Source organism: Cervus elaphus, chromosome 20 (assembly GCF_910594005.1).
Source record: "Cervus elaphus chromosome 20, mCerEla1.1, whole genome shotgun sequence".
NCBI classification, from domain to species: Eukaryota; Metazoa; Chordata; class Mammalia; order Artiodactyla; family Cervidae; genus Cervus; species Cervus elaphus.
Genome location: NC_057834.1, coordinates 130,867,064 through 130,889,840, shown reverse-complemented (window position 1 = coordinate 130,889,840; position 22,777 = coordinate 130,867,064). Strand labels below are relative to the sequence as shown.

The window sequence follows — 22,777 nt, the reverse complement described above, 5'->3', positions numbered from 1 at the left end:
CCCCGAATCTCATTGGAGCCTTTGCCACACAGCCCTGCCCAGGGCCATCGATGCCCCGGTTTCGCTCACGAAGGAGAGACCGAGGCTCAGAAGAGCGAGCGTCGAGCCCCGACGAAGGTCGCCGGAGGAGCCCGGCACAGCGTCGGGACGAGAACCCGACCCTCGCCGCGGGCGGCTCGCGAGCTCCTCCCCCAACTCGCCCTCCCCTAAGCCGCCCCCGGCTGTGCTTGCCGCCACGCGCCTCCCGGCGACTGCAGAGACGCGGCTCCCTCCCTGCTCGCTCGTGCTTCGGCTCTTGAGGACGCGGGGTCCTGGCTCCCCCGCTGGCCGCGCCGCTGCGGGTAAGCTGCAGGGTGCCTCCCCACCCTGCGACCACGCGCGCTGAGCGCCCCCGGGTGACCCTGGGCGGGGCTGGGGCTTGCTCCTGCCTTCCGGCCACGCTGAGCCTGGGAGGGGGGAGCAGGGGAAGAGATGGAGGGACCTCCCCCACCCCACTCCCCAGCTGCCTTCTCACCCCCTCGGTTCTGGGCGGGGTGGGGGCTCCAGCTGCTGAAGGTTCCTGGACAACCCCCTCCCACGTCGCGCAAACTTAATGGAATGGACGGGAACTGGGGGTGGCGGGTGGGGATAGAGGGGTTCGGCCCCGGGGAGTGGGGCTGATCAGTGGGCACTGTGGAGTGGGCAGTGAAAGCTGGGTTCGGCTGGGTCCCGGGGCATGGGCAAAGCGGATCGCAGGGAACTGCTGTTGGGGACGGCAGTGGGGACCGGAACCGGCTCCACCAGTCCCCAACCTCGGCTTGGAGGGAAATTCTTTGCCAGTGAGTCGCGTTCCTAGGGCGTGTCAGGCAGGACTGGGCAGACGGGACTGGAAGGTGGAAGGTGCGGGCCAAGGAGGGACAGCCCCCAGGTGGGCTGGCCTGGGATGGCTCAGGTGGAGACACCTGTCTGGGCCCCTCTCCTCCCCGGGCTGGCAGACGGGGTTCCAACCTCCACCAGTTCTTCTTGAACTCCCACCAGGTGAGTGTCAGGCTGCGGAGGGAATGATCTTTTATGATCCTTACATCAGCTCAAGAAAGTGGGAATTATTTTCTCCCTTTGGTGATAAGGCAAGAAAGTCAAAGAGATTACCTGGGAAGTCACCCAAGGAGAAGGGGTAGGGCTGAGGCTTGAATCCAGATGTGGCTCCAGGCTCCATGTACATCCCACTGCCCCTCCCCAAAGGTCTGGGAAGGAACTGGGAGGGGGCAATTGCCCTTGTGAAACAGAAATTCATGAAAATTCAGAGAGGTAGAGGATTAAACAAACACTTTAATTCCTAATTCCCTGGGTCCGCAAGATCCCCTGGAGAAGGAAATGGCAACCCACTCCAGTATTCTTGTCTGGAAAACCCCATGGTTGGAGGAGCCTGATAGGTTACAGTCCGTGGGGTCACAAAGAGTCGGACACAACTAAACGACTTCACTTTTTCACTTTAATTCCTAATGGTAATTAAATTCTAGGAAGAAAATAAAGGAGGCAGGAGAAGAGTGACTGAGAGGGCAGGGCCTCCAGGTATCTAGGGAAGCCTCTAATTAGAATATGTTTTAGCAGAGGCCTCAGCGATGACTAGGGCCCAGTCATGCAAGGTTCTGGAGGAAGAGCACTCCAGGCAACAGGGATAATTACAAAGCCCCAGAGGCGCTCATTAGAGTGTAGGAGAGTAGGGTGAGGATGTAGAATCCGGAGTTTTATTCTAAGAGTGATGAGAAGCTAGCAGAAAGTTGTTATTGTTGTTGTTATTGCTTTTTTGCTTTGCCGGGTCTTTGTTGCTAAGCAGGCTTTTCTTTAACTGTGGCAAGTGAGGGGCTACTCTTGTTGCAGTGCGCAGTCTCCTCATCGTGGTAGCTTCTCTTGTTGCAGAGCACAGGCTCTAGGACTCTCAGGCTTCAATAATTATGGCTCTAGGGCTCAGTAGTTGAGTTTCCCAGGCTCCAGAGCACAGGCTCAGTAGTCGTGGCACACGGGCTTAGTTGCTCCACGGGCATGTGCGATCTTCCTGGACCAGGGATCAAACCCGTGTCCCCTGCATTGGCAGGTGGCTTCTTTACCACTGAGCCACCAGGGAAGCCCTAGTAGAAAGTTTTAAACAAGGGAGTGACATGATTCAACTTAATGAGTTCCAGGGGCCCAGGAGCAGACACTTAGGCCAGCCAAGTGAGTGAAAGTGCCTCAGCCGTGTCCGACTCTTTGCAACCCCATGGACTATACAGTCCATGGAATTCTCTAGGCCAGAATACTGGAGTGGGTAGACTTTCCCTTCTCCAGGGGATCTTCCCAAGCCAAGGATCGAACCCAGGTCTCCCGCATTGCAGGCGGATTCTTTACCAGCTGAGCTACCAGGGAAGCCCAAGAAGCCTTCTAGGCCAGCCAAGAGGCTGTGGCAATAATACCGGCAAGGGTGAAGGTGGCTGGGAGCAGGGCGGTGGAGGGGTGAGAAGCAGCGATACAGGGATGGTCCTGCAGTCATCGTGCACGCTCAGACGCAGCTCCAGGAGCTCACAGCCCCACTTGTACACACGGAGAGGCGTGTGCTCCTACACCCTCTAGGCAGATACTAGGTGCACTCAGGCAGACCCACCTGTCCACACCCTCTGAGTCACTCCAGGACTGGTAGAAAAATGTGTGATCCGGGGACTTAAACAAAGCATGGCTCCCCACCACAAAGCCTGGCATCCCGCATGGCTGGGGTGGCTGGGGCTCCCTCAGGCTCCAGCACAGCCTGCAGCGGGTGTCCCTAGATTTTCCCTGGAACTGATGTCCCCAGGAACCAGACCATTACCCTCTCCACGCACCCCCCCCCCCCCAGCATGAATTGGTCTCCCGACTTCACAACCCACTGGCTGTGAGACCTTAGGGAGGTTGATTTCCCCTTTCTGAGCCCCAGTTTCCTCTCTGAAGAATGGGCTTCATGACCCCAGTTCACAGGAAGGTAGTGAGGCGTCAACAAGGTCAGTTCTGAGAAGCTGGTCTGGGGCAGACATCCATCGGAGAAGGGGAGAAAAGGTGGTAAAGAGCCCAGCTCTGAATTCAGTTCTAGTTTTAAATGAGTGACTTGACCACTCTAGATTTCACATCACAATGAGTAGCCAGCATTTACTGAGCACTTACTGTGTAGCGAGTGCTTTGCAATCATTTTCTCGTTTGATTATCAGTTTCTTCATCTGTCAATGAGAAGCATAACAGTACCTACCTCACAGGGTCATTATAAGGATTAAATGAGTTCCCTGGTGGCTCAGACGGTAAAGCATCTGCCTGCAGTGCAGGAGACCCAGGTTCGATCCCTGGGTCGGGAAGATCCCCTGGAGAAGGAAATGGCAACCCACTCCAGTATTCTTACCTGGAAAATCCCATGGACTGAGGAGCCTGGTGGGCTACAGTCCATGGTGTTGCAAAGAGTTGGACACAACTGAGCAACTTCACTTTCACTTTCATATATAAAGTGTTTAGCTTCTGGCCTGGCCTCATAGTAAGTGTTCAATAAGTAATAATTATTGTTAGCAGCAAGTGTGCATTCCCTTCCTGCCAGCACACTAGTTCTGTTACTTTGGGCAGGCTACTTGACCTGTCTGTGCCTGTTTCCTCTCTGTAGCTTAGTAAGAATAGCCCTGATGTCTCAGAGTGGTTGGGATGAGCAAACGAATCCATCCACACAAAGAACTTAGAAGGCATCTGGCACACAGTAAAAGCTCTATGTGTGTGTGCTAAGTCGCTTCAGCCGTGTCCAGCTCTGCGACCCTTTAGACTGTAGCCTGCCAGGCTCCTCTGTCCATGAGGATTCTCCAGGCAAGAATCCTGGAGTGGCTTGGCATGCACCCCCTCCAGGGAGAAGTTCTCTAGGTGTCTGTCGCCTATTGGTGGTTCACACAGGGGTTTTCCTGTTCTGTCAGGTGGGCACGGCCCCGGCGCCCCGCCCCAGGCACCATGGACTGGAAGACGCTCCAGGCCCTGCTGAGCGGAGTCAACAAGTACTCCACGGCCTTCGGGCGCATCTGGCTGTCGGTGGTGTTCGTCTTCCGCGTGCTGGTCTACGTGGTGGCCGCGGAGCGCGTGTGGGGGGACGAGCAGAAGGACTTTGACTGCAACACCAAGCAGCCGGGCTGCACCAACGTCTGCTACGATGAGTTCTTCCCCATCTCCAACATCCGCCTCTGGGCCCTGCAGCTCATCTTCGTCACGTGCCCGTCGCTGCTGGTCATCCTGCACGTGGCCTACCGCGAGGAGCGCGAGCGGCGGCACCGGCAGAAGCACGGCGACCAGTGCGCCAAGCTCTACGACGACACGGGCAAGAAGCACGGCGGCCTCTGGTGGACCTACCTGCTGAGCCTCGTCTTCAAGCTCCTCATCGAATTTCTCTTCCTCTACTTGCTGCACACGCTCTGGTACGGCTTCGGCATGCCCCGCCTGGTGCAGTGCGCCAACGTGGCGCCCTGCCCCAACACCGTGGACTGCTACATCGCCCGGCCCACCGAGAAGAAGCTCTTCACCTACTTCATGGTGGGCGCCTCCGCCGCCTGCATCGTGCTCACCTTCTGCGAGATCTGCTACCTCATCTTCCACAGGGTCGTGCGAAGCCTTCACAGGAAGAGCCAGCGCGGGGGCCGCGGCCACGCCGCCTCCGCCAGCCGGGCCTCCACCTGCCGCTGCCACCACAAGCTGCTGGAGGCCGGGGACCTGAGCCCGGACTCCCGCGACAACAAGCTGTGTGCTTCGGCACCCACCATGACCCCCATCTGACCACGGGGCCGGGGGGGCCATCCTGGGGCTGCCCGTGGGGACAGAAGCAGGGTCCTATGGTGCCGGTGGAGGGGTCCTACGGGTGCTGGGTGCCCCCACTCTGAATTCACTACACTATGCAATTTCGTCTTTAGCAGATTTTTTCTTTTGAACGCCGGACACTGTGCCGTCTATCTGGTATAGGTCACACCACAGGCCCAGTGGCGGCCCTTCTGGGAGACAGACATTGAAAGAAGCCGGTTAACTGCTGCCTACAAGGTTACACTTGGCAGGGCTTCCCCTAACCGAGGAAGGAGTGATCAGGAGAGGCTTCCCCGAGGGAGGAATGTTTAAGGGAGGTAAGATGAGCTTCTTAGCAGGGGAAAGCAAGTGCAGATGCCCAGAGGCCATAAAAAGACGCTTGCCTTGGGTTGGATGCACCAGGCCAAAGGGCATCTTCCTTCCGGAGCGGCACCCAGATTCCTGGGGTGGAAAGGAAGTGTCCGCCCAGTGGTGGAGGGCTGGAGGCTGAGAGTGAGCCTGGGAAGAGGAGGAGGCAGCTCTGGTGACACCCAGAGACCCTCTGGGCTGCCACTGCCCTCCAGGAAGCCCCCACGCCCCTGGTCATTCCTCCAGCTTCAGGCAGCTTTGCTCCCATCTTCCTTCCACACCGTGCTCAGTCTGGTGCCAGCCTCTCAGGGACTTGAGGTGGATGTACTGATAGGAACATCCCCAAGGAATTTTTCTTGAAATCAATAAAGGCTGTGTTTTATACAGGTCGACTCTCCTCTTTTCTCCCACACTCCCACCCACTTCCCTGGTGGCTCAGACGGTAAAGAATCTGCCTGCAATGCAGGAGATCAGGGTTTGGTCCTGGGTCGGGAAGACACCCTGGAGAAGGAAATGGCAACCTACTCCAGTATTCTTGCCTGGAAAATTCCATGGACGGAGGAGCCTGGCAGGCTACAGTCCATGGGTCGCAAAGAGTTAGACATGACTGAGTGACTAACACTTTGCAGATCATATCTCTAGCCCAAATCTTCCACCAAATGCCACCAAGCAGCTCTATTTGCATGACCCCAGGCACAGCAAGCTCAACACACCCTAAACCCAACTAAACCATCGCACCCACAAGACCTTGAGGGCAGAGAAGGCAGCCCTCAGAAGGGGATGGAGCTCCAGGCTGGGGCTGGGTTGACCCAAGTGCGAATGGAACCTACAGATACGTATGCTGCGATTGCACATGTGGCCACAAGAGGGCGCTGTGCTCCCTCCACAACTGGACCGCTACTTTACAACCAGACCCTGCCCTGAGCACACACAATCACAGCCCTCTGGTTGTAAAGACAAACCACACGGCCCTCCTCCTCTGTAACCTGATCATTGTCATCCACAACGGGCAGCCCCACCCTATGTACACAAAATCCCTGTTACTCATACTTTTCACTCCTGTGTGCTCACTCCAGGCTTCTCCAACAGCATGCAGCCCAGCCTCACCCAAGTACTGTCCAGCTCCTTCCGTTGCCCTGAGCATTTTCTCCATCCCAGCCTCCCCGGCAGACACAAGGACTGTGCAGGGGAGTAGGATCTGACCCCAAGGAGCTCAGAGTCTGGGGGAGACAGAGATGCACTCATCCCCTGCACTAACCAAGCCCAGGTGGTTCCCAGTCCTACTCCCAGCACCATGTGCTAACCTGAAATTTAGGGAACACCCAACATCCAAGCCAGGTCAGGATGGAAAGCAAAGGGGGGGTGCAAGGTTATACTAACCCAGAGGAACATTTAGTAACTATCAAAGCCAAGGCCAGGAGCCAGAAATCCAGGAGGCAGTGAGCCAAGAGCTAATGCAGGCGGGGGAAAGGGACCCACGGTTGTGTCGACAGAACAGGCTGGGGTTCACCTTTGCTCTCCTGTGTGGCCATTACCGGGGTGGATAGGCCAGCCAAGTGTAAAGGGCCCAGGGCTGGGCTGACACCCACCTCCCAGGTTGAATCATAGCTTAACCACTTCAGGACCACAACTTCACCACATTGCACCTCGAGCAGGCTTTCAGAACCTGTCTTGTCATCAATACAATGGGAATTGTATCAGTCAGTCAGGGTCTCAAAGAAATAAGATGGCATATTCAAACCAAGGAGCTGCAAAGAGTTTTCCTTGAGGGACCATTTTTGAAGGTATGGGCCCTGTGTGTGTGTGTGTGTGTGTGTCTGTGTGTGAGTGTTAGTTGCTCAGTCGTATCTGATTCTTTGTGACCCTATGGACTATAGCCTGCCAGGCGCCTCTGTCCATGGGATTCTTCAGGCAAGAATACTGGAGTGGGTTGCCATGCCCTCCTCCAGAGGATCTTCCCAACCCAGGGATCGAACCCACGTCTCCTGTGTCTCTGCATTGGCAGGCAGATTCTTTGCCACTAGCACCACCTGGGAAGCCCCAAAGGTATGGGCATGATTAAGGAAACCCACAAAAGGAACTCTGGGGCTAGTAGCAGGGTAGCAATGGATGGGGTTGCTACACAGGAGCTGCAAGGATGCATAGAAGCACAGCAGTCAAATACCACGGCTTCACTCTCCCATCTCCTGCTCACCCACCCAGTGCTCCCCCTGAACCAACACAACCGGAAACAAGGGCAAGGAAGCCTACTGAGGCAGGGCAGCTCAGGCTCCCAGGGCACAGAGCAGATCTGAGGGGCAAAAGGAACATATTCAGCCCAGTCTCAGAATAGTATCCACTCCTTGGATTGTTGTAGAGATAAAAGGAGACAGCGTCAGTAAAACATTAGTTCAGTGCTAACATATCCAGTAAATATCCAAGCACACCCATGCCCGCCACCTAGGCCATCTCCTGTGTACTTGGACTGGATGGTTGCAAAGGTCCCAGGGAGGGGTGATCTCCACCTATTTACTGCCTTGCACTCCAGCACCTTCCAGGGCCTGGTTAAGGGTGGCTTGGAGGTCAGAGCAACCAGAGAACACCACCAGTTATTCCAGCATGGACTGAGCCTCCAGTCCTGGCCCCACTTCTCCAGGCTTCAGGCCAAGACCACAGATGAGGGAATATTCCAGCCCTGACCATCCCACCTTTGGCCTGAGAGATGACCCCAGCAGTGCCGTTCACACTTTCCATCCGACGTGTGTTGAGTTACCATTCACCATCCAGAGTCCCCAGCACACACCACCATCACAGGGTGACTCTCAAGTCTCCTGGCCTTCTCTTCTGAGGGTTCAGTTCAGTTCAGTCACTCAGTCGTGTCCGACTCTTTGCGGCCCCATGGACTGCAGCACGCCAGGCTTCCCTGTCCATCACCAACTCCGGGAGCTTACTCAAACTCATGTCCATAGAGTCAGTGATGCCATCCAACCATCTCATCCTCTGTCATCCCCTTCTCCTCCCACCTTCAATCTTTCCCAGCATCAGGATCTTTTCCAGTGAGTCAGTTCTTCCCTTCAGGTGGCCAAGGTATTGGAGTTTCAGCTTCAGAGTCAGTCCTTCCAATGAACACCCAGGACTGATCTCCTCTAGGATGGACTGGTTGGATCTCCTTGCAGTCCAAGGGACTCTCAAGAGTCTTCTCCAACACCACAGTTCAAAAGCATCAATTCTTCTGTGCTCAGCTTTCTTTATGGTCCAACTCTCACATCCATACATGACTACTGGAAAATCCATACGGACCTTTGTTGGCAAAGTAATATCTCTGCTTTTTAATATGCTGTTGAGGTTGGTCATAACTTTTCTTCCAAGGAGCAAGTGTCTTTTAACTTCATGGCTGCAGTCACCATCTGCAGTGATTTTGGAGCCCAAGAAAATAAAGTCTGTCACTGTTTCCCCATCTATTTGCCAAGAAGTGATGGGACCAGATACCATCTTAGTTTTCTGAATCTTGAGTTTTAAGCCAACTTTTTCACTCTCTCCTCTTTCACTTTCATCAAGAGTTTCTTTAGTTCTTCTTCGTTTTCTGCCATAATGGTGGTGTCATCTGTATATCTGAGGTTATTAATATTTCTCCTGGCAAACTTGATTCCAGCTTGTGCTTCATCCAGTCCAGCATTTCACATGATGTACTCTGCATAGAAGTTAAATAAGCAGGGTGACAATATACAGCTTTGATGTACTCCTTTTCTGATTTGGAGCCAGTCTGTTGTTCCATGTCCAGTTCTAACTGTTGCTTCTTGACCAGCATATAGATTTCTCAGGAGGCAGGTCAGGTGGTCTGGTATTCTGATCTCTTGTAGAATTTTCCACAGTTTGTTGTGATCCATACAGTCACTCTGGCATAGTCAATAAAGCAGAAATAGATGTTTTTCTGATAGTCTCTTGCTTTTTTGATGATCCAGCGGATGCTGGCAATTTGATCTCTGATTCCTCTGCCTTTTCTTTTTTTTTTTTGATCCTGTATATTTCTGTTCCAATTAATCCTTAACTGTTTTTTTAAATGCAGGACTATTTTGCTTTCCAAAGTGAGTATTTTTAAAATATACTTATTTTTATTTATTTATCTGTCTGTGCCAAGTCTTAGTTGCAACACATGGGATCTTCAATATTCATCGCAGCACATGGGATATTTAGTTGCAGCATGCAAATGCTTAATTGTGGCATGTGGGATCTAGTTCCCTGACCAGGGATCAAACCTGGGCCCCTATATCAGGAGTAGAGTCTCAGCCACTGGACCACCAGGCAGATCACCAAAGGGAGCATTTAATTAATATTTTCACACTTTAAAATCTAATCACCAACTGTGGTCTCAAGTCACATGTGAGAAAATAATGGTGTAGGCTAAATACTATACTATAAAATGGTTACCAGAATCTTGACCTCTCTGTACACCTGTGCCAAATCAAATCTCCGAGACAAGAGTTTTAAGTGAAGTAGAAAAGGACAGAATTATTGCTTTGCCAAGCAAAAGGGACAGAGTGGGCTTCTGCCTTGAAAAGCTTTGTGTCCCCCCTCTGCCTTTTCTAAATCCAGCTTGAACATCTAGAAGTTCACGGTTCGTGTACTGTTGAAGCCTGGCTTGGAGAACTTTGAGCATTACTTAGCTAGCGTGTGAGATGAGTGCAATTGTGCAGTAGTCTGAGCATTCTTTGGCATTGCCTTTCTTTGGGATTGGAATGAAAGCTGACCTTTTCCAGTCCTGTGGCCACTACTGAATTGTTCAAATTTGCTGGCATACTGAGTGCAGCACTTTAACCACATCATCTTTGAGGATTTGAAATAGGTCAACTGGAATTCCATCACTTTTACTAGCTTTGTTCCTAGTGATGCTTCCTAAGGCCCACTTGACTTCACACTCTAGGATGTCTGGCTCTAGGTGAGTGATCACACCATCGTGATTGTCTGGGTCATGAAGATCTTTTTTGTATGGTTCTTCTGTGTATTCTTGCCACCTCTTCTTAATATCTTCTGCTTCTGTTAGGTCCCTACCATTTCTGTCCTTTATTGTGCCCATCTTTGCATGAAATCTTCCTTTGGTATCTCTAATTTTCTTGAAGAGATCTCTAGTCTTTCCCATTCTATTCTTTTCCTCTATTTCTTCCGAGGGTACACACCTCTATGTCCTCTTCCCCCACCAGGTAGATCCACTGCAAGCTTCCTTCAATAGTGCTTTTGTTGATGATGTAGGTTTCATATACACACTTTCAAGTTTACATCTACTGCATGGTGTGACAGCCAACCTGCAGCCCAAGGCCAATAGATTATTTTGTATTCGTCACCCTGATCCAAGCCCCTTGATATGTTTGTGTCCTCCCACAACTCATTTGTTGAAATGCTAACTTCCAGTGCCATGGTATTAAGAGGTGGGGCCTTTGGAAAGTGATGGGTCATGAGGGTGGATCTGTGCTCTGATGGGAAGAGACACGAGGGGGATGCTCTCTCTCTCTCTCTCTCTCTCTCTCTCTCTGTTGTTTAAACCACCCAGTCTGTGTGTGGTTACAGCAGCCTGGGCTGAGACACCCCCGTACTCTCTCTGGGATCCCCGCAACAGTCTCCCTGCTTCCTGCCCCCTGACTCTGCAGACGCTGCAGAAGAGTCAGGAGAGCAAAAAGGCGTCAACAGAAAGGGGAGGAACAGAACCGAACCACAGTCTGTGGGAGCTCTGTGTCCATCAGACAAAGGCGGTGGGGGAGAGGAGTCCCATGTTGCATGGAAATGGCCCGCCCCTTGACCACACTTGGCTCAGCCATTGCCCAGGGCCACTCCAGCAGGGCCTGGCCACCTGCGCCGCTGAGGCAGACCTGCATGCTAACAGCTGGGGACTGTCAGCAGACTGCGCTCCGCACAGCTGGGCAGCGAGTCCTGTGTGAGGCCGTCTGCATCCACCACCCACTCCCACAGTCTAGTCCCAGGAAGGCGGTCAGAGCGATCCCCTAAAACCTAAGTCAGGCTGTCACTCCTACGCCCCAAACCTCTAAAGGCATCTCACACAGGCCTGTAGAGACCTACGAGATCTGCCCCACCTGTTCCCTTTGCAAACCCATCTCTTCTCCTTGCTGACCCCACTGTCATGTTGACCTTGCTGTTCCCTCAAGCAGGAAACACCAGACACCTTCCTGCCTCAGGACCTCTGCTCTCTCTTTCCCTCTCCCTGGCATGCGCTTTCTCCTAGAGAGCCACTGGGCTCCCCCTCTTCCTTCAGGGTCCACAACAAAGGTCAGCTGCTTTTGAAGAATTTTGCACCTCTCCTGTTCAAAATCCAAGCCTTCCACCCTCCCCCACCCCCCACCACCACGCCCTCATCCTCCTTTCCTGCTTTATTCTCCATCTACCAGGTATCCCCCTCTATCCCCCTCTAACAGGTTCTATATTCCGTCTGTCTCCCTCCAGCTGGAATGTAAAGCCCACAAGACGGGGATTTGTGCTACTGCTGTTCCCTGGTTGAGCTCCAGTGTTTAGCTCAGTAAATAATTTTTTGGATTCACAAACTTATATATGAGCCTGGTTCCCTACCGGGTGCTGGGCATGCACACAGGACTCAGTCACCTGCCCTCAAGGGGCTCACAGCCCACCAGGGGAGGAGTGACAACAAACACAAGTAGGCAATGCACCCTGGGTGGGAGTCGGGGAGATGGGAGTGTTCCATCTCTAGGGATTCCGTTTTGCAAGATGAAAATGCTCTGGAGATCCATTGCACAACAACGTGAATGAACTTAACACAACTCAACAGTGTGCTCAGGGGCGGTAGGTGAGCCGCCGAGGGCACGCCTAATCCAGAGGAGGCCAGCAAGGGGACCTTCTAGAAGGGACACGGAGCAAAGTCCCGAATGACGGAGCACATGAGGCGAGAGGGGATAGCACAGACAAAGGCAAGAGTCAAGCATGGCTGGGTCACGGAGAGAGAGGGGAAGAGGGAGGAGGCTGCAGAGGTGGCCGAGGCCAGGAGGCAAAGGAGAAGGATTTTAAGCAGGGCGGTGTGTGGTCTGACTTCTGGGGAAGGGTGGAGGCTGGGCGGGAAGCCAGGAGACCAGGTGGGAGGCCACTGAGATGGTGGCCTACACAGGGTCAGGGCAGTGGGAACGGTGAGGGGTGTGGAGATCTAAGGATGTTTCCCAGGTGGAAGGGCCAGGTGTGGGATTGTCTTGGCTGACCCCGGCTCATCCCTTCCGGGAAGGGGCAGCGTCATTCAAACTCTGCCCTCCAGAGCCCCTGGGGAAGGGTGAAGGCAGCGCCTCCCTCCTTCCCAGTAGATGGGATCAGATCAGATCGGCTCTGTGCTCCGGGAGAGCCAGCCCCAGGAGAGGAACTCGAAGCAGAGGCGGCAGTGGGGGCGTGGTGAGAACCCGCCTCCAGGGACCTCGGTTCTCATGCCCTCAGAGGTCAGAACTTAGTGGGCGCAGTTGTCAGCTCTGGAAGTCCAGGAGGCTCAGCTCAGCATGGTCCTCAGGGACAGGCCTGGAATGGGAAGTCAGCTCAGGCTGATCCCGAAAGTTCTGAGGTCGGAGCTGAGCCCACCGCACTTGTGCCCCAGAGGTCCTCCAAAGGCAGGAGGCTTGGGGACCCACCCTGGGACACTGGGAGTCCACAGGCTGAATCCTGGTGTGGAGAAACGCAGGACCTTTCTGCCACCAAGCCTCAGACACCACCTTCCACATCCTGAGCTGCCCCATCCTTCACCAATATTCCACCTGAGCTGCCTTCCTCTCAGCAGCTTTCTGCTCCCACCAAGACCCACCCACCGACCCTTTCAGTCACAGAAATGTTTTGTTACAATGTTTTTAGCCACCACCCATTGGAAAACTTTCTGTGTACTAATAGTATACTGTGAACTTTGATTGGATCTCCCATCAGCCCTACGGGTAGGAACTATTATGTCCCCAATCTACAGAGGAAGACCTGAGGCACCAGGGTGTAAGGAACTTAATAAGGGCCCAGGGGTCAACAGCAGCCCCAACTTCTAGGCCCCACAGCCTCTCCCACCAAGGCGGGTGCAGCCTCAGGACCCGGCAGCCTTTGTTCCTGCTGTTCTTTTGCCTAGAACATTCTCCCCACCCTCCACCTGGCTGATGAGAGTTTCACGTATTGAAGTATGGGGAAGTCACAGCTTATGCAAGAGTTAATTCATTCGAATTTTATGCTAACTAAAACAGCCTGTTTGTGGCCCTATCAAACACACATTGTACATGTGCTTTAATTATGAAAGAAAAGGGTGCATTGACCAGAAGTAAAGAATGTTCATGTTGAAAATAAAGGTTACATCGTGCCTCCCTTTCTGGAATACCAATGCTGCTACTCCTTCAATGATAAGAGTTTCTTCCCAGGTGCCAAGGCCGTACTGACTTGCTGTGTACTGCTGATCTGTGATTTAGTGGGTTTTGTTTTTGTTTTTTCGCAACTTTGAAGTATCCCTGATTTGTCTGATGTTCTTTGTTCCAACAAGATATAAACTGTGCTGAAAAATCGTGCTTCTCCAGAGCACTTGCACCGAGTTATCTGAGAGGCTGTCTCCTGGGCAAGAATACTCAGTTTGGCTCAAATAAAACTCTTTTCTACTCCTAATATCGACTCCTGATTATACCCACCGCCCTGGTTAATGCTGTCTCCTCCAGGAAACATTCCTACCTGAGCCTCCCTGAGTCAGGAGAACTTTGCATCTTTACTCTTACCTACGGCCTGGCGTGCTGAGATTCATGGGGTTGCAAAGAGTCGGACACAACTGAGCGACAGAACTGAACTGAAGGGCCTATGGGCACAGTTCCTGCCTGACCCCTCTAGCCGGTGAGAGTCACAGGCCAGGGACCACATCTGGCTGGTTTATGGTCAACTCCCCAGCTCCACAGACAACGCCTGCAGCCCATGGATGTTCACAGAAAGGGTAATGCCTGAATGAACAATAGGCAGGCCCTGCCCACCCCTTTACTTCTTTTGGATGCCTCCCCCCACCCCACATTTAGAGGCATGAGGATGGGATTCAAGCTAAAAGTCAGGAGAGTACCCCCCGCGCCGCACCCCAACCCCCCCTCCCCGCCTCCCCAGTCCTGTCCCTAGTGGACCATGGGCATTTCTTAGTGCCCTCTGATGGTGCAGCCTTCCCAGGAATGGGGATGTTCAAGATTTCGGCAAGAACAGGGGCTGACTAGAGACCCCCAGCTTCACCACAGACACTAGGGAAGGCAGATTATAACCCCTCTCTCCAACGCCCTAAGGAGGCTTCATTCCCAAGGCCTGGTGGGGCTCTGGGCACACAGTGGCCACCCCATAAATGAGGGGTATTCTCGCTTCTCAACAAGAGCAAGAGGCCACCACGGTCAAGGAGCTGCCCTTCCCTGGAGGCCCCCACACCCTCAGCCCCACCTGCCCATCTCTCAGAGCCTCCCAGGACAGCTGCCTGAGATCAGAAAGTTCTGGCTGTAATCCTTTCGCATGCGGCCACCCTGGAAAACATCATCCCTCCGGAGAACCTCTCTATTGCACAGCCAAAGAAGCAGTCTCTCCCCCCTCACACCCCCCACCCCCGACTCCCAGTGCCACCTCCCAGGCCCCTTCCTTGAGAGTGGCTTCAGGGAGCCTGCGCCTCCCGTCCCGCCCCCCACCTCCCGCTCGCTCGGAACAGCGCCCGCCGCTTCCTGCCCCCACCCCGCCCCGCGCGCTATTTAAGGCGCCCCCGCCGCCCGGCGCCGTCCAGCAGGGCTCCCGCGGGCGCCGCTCCGGCCGACTTGCGTCCCCTCCGCCACCTGGGCTGCCCGCAGGCCGGCGGTGAGTTGGGCTGGGGGGGAGCTGGGGCGCCACTTGCCAGCGGACCACCTGCTAGGGGCGGAGGGTTGCTGAGGGGGGCACCCACCGCGGGCCTCGCTCACCCAGCCCACCTGGGCTGTCCTCAGAGGCTGAGCCGGGTTCCTGCCGTCTTTCGCTGTATCCTTACAACCCTAGGAGGTAAGAATGTTAACATTTTCCAGCAGAGGAGACTGGGGTACTAAGGGGCCGGCCGTCACTTCTCCGAGGTCCCCGTTAGTAGGAGACGCAGGATTTGCACCCAGGTCTGGCTCCAGAGCCCGGCTCTAAACAGCTTTGCTCCCGCGAAGAAGCACCTCCCCCGCCCCTTTCCCCCACCTTCTTCCCCCCGGACTCTCCCCCTGAAGTTCTGGGAACTCGGTGGCCTGTGCTTCCACCCCGCTATGACAGTTCCTTTCAAGAGCCTAGAATCTGGCAGCAACAGCTTTGGCAGGGGGAGGGGAACGGAGAAAGGGGACTTAAGCGGCAGGTGGTCACTATTGCTGACAGGTGGAGCTAATGCAGGATGCTGCCTTGAGTGTCTAGCATGCCTTCACCAGGAACTCGAAGGTCAGAGCGAGGCCCGCTGGGCGAGAGCTGCTGAGGAGGGGAGAGGGGACCTGAGGCTTTGGGCCCCCTGGGAAGCTGGAGTTATCACCACCACCTCCCCTCACTGTCTGGGGACAGGCTGTCCTGGGCTGAAGGGAGGAGGGGCATGGCACAGCTGTGTGACCTTGGATCGGTTCCTCAAATTCTCTGTTCCCTTAGGCTCGGGAGGCTCACCTGGATCCAGAGCTCCTTCGGCTGGGTCAGGAGGGACCCAGGTGGGACTAGACAGGGCTCCTAGCTGTACCCTTGCCAGAGCTTAGCCGCCATCAGCCGAAGGTCTGCTTTTAGTCCTGCTGGGTGTGAGCCCCCAGGACAGTCCCTTCCCTTCCGGGAGCTCAGTTTCCCTGTAGGTGAAATACACGTGGCCAGCCTCCCGCAGGCCTGTTGAGGACAGCTGAGAAGGATGCTGACCGTGTCTTATGCCTCCCTGCAGACAGAGGCCCGGGAGCCATGGGCGACTGGGGCTTCCTTGAGAAGCTGCTAGACCAGGTCCAGGAGCACTCGACCGTGGTGGGCAAGATCTGGCTGACGGTCCTTTTCATCTTCCGCATTCTCATCCTGGGCCTGGCCGGCGAGTCGGTGTGGGGCGATGAGCAGTCGGATTTCGAGTGTAACACGGCCCAGCCAGGCTGCACCAACGTCTGTTACGACCAGGCCTTCCCCATCTCCCACATCCGCTACTGGGTGCTGCAGTTCCTGTTCGTCAGCACACCCACCCTGGTCTACCTGGGCCACGTCATCTACCTGTCCCGGCGCGAGGAGCGGCTGCGGCAGAAGGAGGGGGAGCTCCGGGCGCTGCCGGCCAAGGACCCACGCGTGGAGCGGGCGCTGGCAGCCATAGAGCGACAGATGGCCAAGATCTCGGTGGCAGAAGACGGCCACCTGCGGATCCGCGGGGCGCTGATGGGCACCTATGTGGCCAGCGTGCTCTGCAAGAGCGTGCTGGAGGCGGGCTTCCTGTACGGCCAGTGGCGTCTCTACGGCTGGACCATGGAGCCCGTCTTTGTGTGCCAGCGCTCACCCTGCCCCTACCTCGTAGACTGCTTTGTCTCTCGCCCCACGGAGAAGACCATCTTCATCATCTTCATGCTGGTGGTCGGACTCATCTCCCTGGTGCTCAACCTGCTGGAGCTGGCGTACCTGCTATGCCGCTGCCTCAGCCGGGGGCTGAGGGCCCGGCAGCGCCAGGACGCGCCCCCAGCCCCAGGCACCTCCTCGGAGCCTTACACCGACCAGGTCTTCTTCTACCTCCCCATGAGCGAGGGGCCCTCGTCCCCGCCGTGCCCCACCTACAACGGGCTCTCGTCCAGTGAGCAGAACTGGGCCAACCTGACTACGGAGGAGAGGCTGGCTTCTTCCAGAGCCCCCCTCTTCCTGGACCCACCCCCCCAGACTGGCCGGAAATCCCCCAGTCGCCCCAGCAGCTCTGCTTCCAAGAAACAGTATGTGTAAGGGCCTGGGGCTTCCATCACCCTGCAGCGGGGCCTGGGAAGTCTTGCTGCCTTTTAGTGCAAGGTTCCACAGAGATGGCTGGGGGAGACAGGTGCTGGCTGGCCAGAGAGCCTCCTTGCATGTTGTTCTTGACACCTGCGTCCTTCCTAGTGACCAGAGGGCACCACACCTTCCCCCTCCAGAATGTGGCTTTGTCCCAGGCACGGACAGAGCCAGCGTGGGGTGCTCTTGGCCAAGGGTGTTTGGGCCCTTTGGTCTTTTTCACCTGGTTCAGAGGGACTCGGAGACAACTTACCCCACCCCCACCTCCGTGGCAGATTCACCTCCACCCAGGTTGTCCGCACACCCTGTCCTCTCAGGAAAGGCTGGTGGAGGCTGCTGGGTCAGCCTTGATCACACACACACACACACACACACAGCCTGTGCTGGATCTGGCCCTGTCAAGGGGAGTGGGGTCTTGCTCTCATCACCTCTTCCTACTTCCACTGTTTATCCTTCTAAAATAAACAGGACTTGATCACAAGCGAGGTGTGTGTTGATACTGTCATGATGTACCTTGGCGTGTGGGGTTGGAGAACAGTTGCTTTGCCCAGGTTCCTTGCCTGTGCCTTTGGACTCTGCAATCCCAACACCAGCCAGCGCTTTAAACCCTCAAACTCCTACATACCACCTCTCAGCAGCTCTGAGTCCTGAACTCTCTGCCTTCTGAAATGCCTCAGCACCAGCCTCTTCTTTCCATCCTCACTGTCCCAGCCCCTTCAACCTGTCCATTAATCAGTGGCCTAACTGGTGTCTGTTCTCCTCCTGCCCCCTGGCCATCCAGCGCCCCGGCCATGTTCCCCACTGCAGTGTTCTTCCTTACTGGGCACTGCTCCTCACCTGCCCTGGGCTTCCCTGGTGGCTCAGAGGGTAAAGAATCTGCCTGTAATGTGGGAGACTCGGGTTCAGTCCCAGGGTCAGGAAGATCCCCTGGAGAAAGGAATGGCAACCCATTCTAGTATTCCTGCCTGGAGAATCCCATAGACTGAGGAGCCTGACGGGCTACAGTACAGGGGGGTTGCAAAAAGTTGGACGTGACTGAGCAATTAACACTCTTTCACCTGCCTGCCAGCCAAGCCCTTCCGAGTCTGGCTCAAGTGGCCCTGCAGCCCTTGGTATTTGGGGAGGCAGGTGTAGACCACTTACCCCTGCTGCCTTGGCCCCTTCTGTCTGCCCACCAGAAGGAGCAACTTAAGGACTGCACCATACCTCCTCCCCATGCACCTAAAACTCAGAACAGACAGTGGTCATGTAGAGAGGTGCACGGGGCTGTCAAGGTCCAGTGGAGGAATGGAATCTTGCCTCTGAGTCACAAAGGTCTCAGGGGAAAAAAATACACAATTGAACTGGATCTTGACAGATAAAATAGAAGTCTACCATGAAGGGAAGAGGACGTCTTATTTAGACAGAAAATTGTGCACAGGCATGGAGGAGGGGAACTTCTGAGGATTAAGGGGGCTGCCCAGGGCCTGATGAGCCATGTGGGATGTGGGAGGTAAACTGAGGATGGGTCCATGCTGGCAGAGTTGACCTTCCATGTGGAAGCTGACCCAGATGGAACACTCGGTGGCCCTTGAAGGAAGCTGGTTGTCTCCCCTACCCAGGGAGGTATGGGGCTGGGCTTTTAGGAGGGAGTGGGGTCCATCTCACATGGTCACATGCAGGGGAGCAGCTTGGCCCTGCCCCATCAGGACAGGTAGGTCCTGTCAAGGTAGGTAGGGGACTTGGAAGGTAGGTAGGTCTTCAAAGCACCAGCTCTGTATCCTTGACCCCAGGGTTCACTCACTCACTGCTTACCAGCAAGTCTGATGCTCAGCCTGATAAGTTACACTCCTCACTCTTCTCACTTTGGTTCTCCTTGTTCCCTCTGAATTCCCTGAGATCCAATCAGACCAGCCCCCTCACGGTTCCCCAGACTCACTGGGTCGGTTCTCACCCTGTTCCTTTGCCAGCCTAGAGTGCCTCTTCCCCAACACTTCCAAATCCCACCAGTCCTTTAAACACATCTGTACCCCAAAAAGGCAGAGCTTAAATGCAGAAGAAAGAGTAAGATGAGCTTTGATGTTAGAGAGTCCTCAGTTTAAATAAGGCCTCTAAGACACATAAAGCAATGTGGTTTTAATCATTTAATTTCTCCAAGTCTCAGTTTTCTCAACTATAAAATGCAGATAATATTGCCTGCCTCACAGGTACGAAAAATAAAAATAAGAGAGAGAACATGATTGCACCTGGCTCCTAATGTCATGCAATAATACTCAGCTCACCCTCTCCAGCCAGGTTAGCATTGGTTCTTCCTCCTCCAGGAAGCCCTTCCTGACTTCTCCAGCCAGTCTCCAGTGATGGAGACTACCTTTCAGCAATCTGGACCGCTGCTTGGTATGAGCCTATTTCACACACTCTCCACCCCACGGAGTCCCTAAGGATCGCTGGGGTGAGGCTCTGAAGTCACTGCAGGCCTAGACCTGCATTCACTTTGACTATGAAAGGAGGAATTCAGTTAGACTGGGCAGAAAGCACACCATTCATGCGTTAGAAGACTCCAGGAGGCCGAAGTCCCCTTCAAGGGATCCTTGCCTTCTTGAAACCAAGGAAAAGTAAGACATTTTGATCTGTTATCTGGATGTTTGTCCAACATTTTAAATTTTTCCAATTTTCTAAATATCCACTAGCAAAATAACTACATTATCAAGATCTGAATTCAGAGCAATCTTTTAGCCCCTCCCCCATTGTTAGACTTACCACCTCAACTAACTGCTACACCTGCACGATCTAAAGAGCTCTCTAGGAGAGAATGGGCACGTGAGTATGTGCGGCTGAGTTCATTTGCTGTCCACATGAGACTATCACAGCATTGTTCATCAGCTATAAAAAGCGAAGTCACTCAGTCGTGTCCGACTCTTTGCGACCCCATGGACTGTAGCCTGCCAGGCTCCTCTGTCCATGGGATTCTCCAGACAAGAGTACTGGAGTAGGTTGCCATTTCCTTCTCCAGGAGATCTTCCCGACCCAGGGATTGAACCCAGGTCTCCCGCATTGTAGGCAGATGCTTTCCCGTCTGAGCCACCAGGGAAGTCCTCGTTAATCAGCTATATTCTAATATAAAAATAAAAAGTTTAAAAAAAAAAAGACAGCTAAAATGACAGAAGACTGTGTAAAATAAAGAGCACTGTAAATTTTAAAAGGTAGGGGGAGGGGATTCTCCCTCAGTCACGCTGAGAGGCCAGAGCTGTGGGGTCAGAGGTTGGTCTCTCAGAGCCAACCCCACCTGCGGGCCCTGGGAGCCTGTGTTTCTGATGTCCTCTGCCTGTCCTGCCTTGGAAAGGTGGGAGAAGACAGGTGTCGGTGAGTGAGGAGGGCATCCTTCCCCTCCCTCAAGGCTCACCCACTCTGAGCTTGGTGTCAGGGCTGAGGTCAGGCCAGGGCCCAGGGACGTGGGCCTTCGGCAAGGCTGGTGTTGAGGGCAAGTGGGCTGGGGATTTAAGGATGAGGACAGTGCAGAGGGGAGGGGAGCATACAGGTTAGAGGCCTTGTGATGAGGGCGTATGTGATGAAGGTGGCTGTGAGTCCCGGCCCAGCCCCACTCACTTCCTAGGGCTGTCATAACAAAGCCCCACAGACTGGGTGGCTCCAGTGACAGAAATGTATTGTCTGAGTTCTGCAGGCCAGAAGTCCAAGATCACGGTGTCCACAGGGCTGGTTCCCAGGCAGGGCTGTGAGGAAGAGTTTGTTCCATGCCCCACTCCTGACTTCTGGAGGGTCGCTGCCACCCTCGGCATTCCTCAGCTTACAGACTCATCACCCCCATCTTTGCCTTTATCTTTGCGTGGCATTCTCCCTGTGTGCCCGTCTGTCGTGGGTCCAAACTTGTCCTTTTTATAAAGATACCATTCCTATTGGATTAGGGTCATCCTAACGACTTCATTTTAGGGTGTCCCGGGTGGCTCAGTGGTAAAGAATCTGGCTGCCAATGCAGGAGATGCAGGTTCAATGATCTCTGGGTTGGGAAGATCCCCTGGAGGAGGAAATGGCAACCCCCTCCAGTATTCTTGCCTGGGAAATCCCATGGACAGAGGAGACTTGCGGGCTATAGTCCACAGGGTTGCAAAAAAAATCGGATACAACTGAGTACATATGCAATGACTTCATTTTAACTTGCTCACTTCTGTAAAGACCCTATTTCCATATAAGGTCACATTCTGAGTGGCTGGGGGTTAGCAATACCTTTTGGGGGAACACAGTTCAACCCATACCACCACTCCATGGGCCCACCTCACCTCCAAGCACTGACAGAGGAAGTCAAGGAGAAGGTCAATATATACTGAACTCAACACTACTGTATTTAAAACAGATAACCAACAAGGACAGGGAACTCTGCTCAATATTCTGTAATAAGCTAAACCAGAAAAGAATTTGAAAAAGAACAGATACAGGTATATGTATAAATGAATCACTTTGCTGAACACCTGAAATTAACACATTGTTAATCAACTATGCTCTAATATAAAATAAAAATTACATATATGTATAAACAATATGAGCATATATAGTACTCAGGCATCTCTTTTGTGATGTGGCTTGGATGGAACACAGCAGATTCACATTTCATTTCTTCCATCACATTCTTTTTCCTCCCACCAGCCTATCCCTCACCACCAAAATCTAAGTCGATAACAGGCAACTCTCAGTCACAGAAAGAATCGCTTCTCGGCCTTTTGGCTAAGATCAAGTGTAGTATCTGTTCTTATCAGTCACAGAAAGAGCTGGGGGAGGCTTGACTCCCGCCTCCCACTCACTTCACTGTGGTCCTTTCTCCTCTCTGGGTCTTTAGAGTCACCACTGTGAGATGAAAGGATTGGATGAGAATCAGGTGCATGGCAGCTGTGAGGAGCATCACAGGAGTGACTCGTCTCTCTCAATGTTACAGGAGTAACATTGCTCTGCAGCTCACAAGAGATGTGTTATTTTTCATGAATCAGAACAGATTCAAGATTTTTTTTAATTTGTTTATTTTTAATTGAAGGATAATTGCTTTACAGAATTTTGTTGTTTTCTGTCAAACCTCAACATGAATCAGCCACAGGTATACATATATCCCCTTGCTTTTGAACCTCTCTCCCATCTCCCTCCCCATCCTACCCCTCTAGGTTGATACAGGGCCCCTGTTTGAGTTTCCTGAGACCTACAGCAAATTCCCATTGGCTAGCTATTTTACACATGGTGATGTAAGTTTCCATGTTATTCTTTCCATACATCTCACCCTCTCCTCCCCTCTCCCCATGTCCATAAGTCTTTTCTCTATGTCTGTTTCTCCATTGCTGCCTTGCAAATAAATTCTTTGGTACCATTTTTCTAGATTCCGTATATATGCATTAGTATATGATATTTACCTGGAGAAGGAAACGGCAAGCCACTCCAGTGCTCTTGCCCAGAAAATCCCATGGACGGAGGAGCTACAGTCCATGGGGTCGCAAAAAGTCGAACACGACTGAGCGACTTCACTTTCACTTCACTTCACGATATTTATCTTCCTCTTTCTGATTTACTTCACTCTGTATAATAGACTCAAGGTTCATGTCTTCTAATAAGGTCAATTCCAGTCAGTTGAATCCACATTGCCTTTCTGAGTAAGAAAAAGACAGGGTTATGTGGAGTGCACTGGGAATTTTTCACAACCCAAGGTCATCTTATCTGCAGCCCATGGGAGCAGTGAACATCATGAGCCACA

The 22,777-nt window shown here is 53.5% G+C and overlaps 2 protein-coding genes and 1 pseudogene across 4 annotated transcripts; all 3 read left to right on the top strand.

Annotated features, from left to right (window-relative positions):
* The first annotated feature begins 202 nt into the window (after positions 1-202).
* GJB3 (gap junction protein beta 3) lies at positions 203-5,528 on the top strand. Of its 2 annotated transcripts, none has more exons than XM_043876913.1 (2): positions 203-341; positions 3,927-5,528. In XM_043876913.1, the coding sequence occupies exon 2, from the start codon at positions 3,961-3,963 to the stop codon at positions 4,771-4,773; it is 813 nt and encodes a 270-aa protein (XP_043732848.1). In that variant the 5' UTR covers positions 203-341; positions 3,927-3,960; the 3' UTR covers positions 4,774-5,528. The 2 variants fall into 2 exon arrangements, with proteins under 2 accessions (XP_043732848.1, XP_043732850.1); XM_043876915.1 differs by lacking the exon at positions 203-341 and adding an exon at positions 874-1,017.
* Positions 5,529-14,784: 9,256 nt separating this feature from the next.
* On the top strand, positions 14,785-17,538 carry GJA4 (gap junction protein alpha 4). Of its 2 annotated transcripts, none has more exons than XM_043876911.1 (2): positions 14,785-14,937; positions 15,995-17,538. In XM_043876911.1, exon 2 carries the CDS (start codon positions 16,012-16,014, stop codon positions 17,011-17,013), a length of 1,002 nt encoding a protein of 333 aa, XP_043732846.1. In that variant the 5' UTR covers positions 14,785-14,937; positions 15,995-16,011; the 3' UTR covers positions 17,014-17,538. The 2 variants fall into 2 exon arrangements, with proteins under 2 accessions (XP_043732846.1, XP_043732847.1); XM_043876912.1 differs by lacking the exon at positions 14,785-14,937 and adding an exon at positions 14,956-15,114.
* A 4,210-nt stretch (positions 17,539-21,748) lies between these two features.
* LOC122678403 lies at positions 21,749-21,846 on the top strand (annotated as a pseudogene).
* The last annotated feature ends 931 nt before the right edge of the window (positions 21,847-22,777 follow it).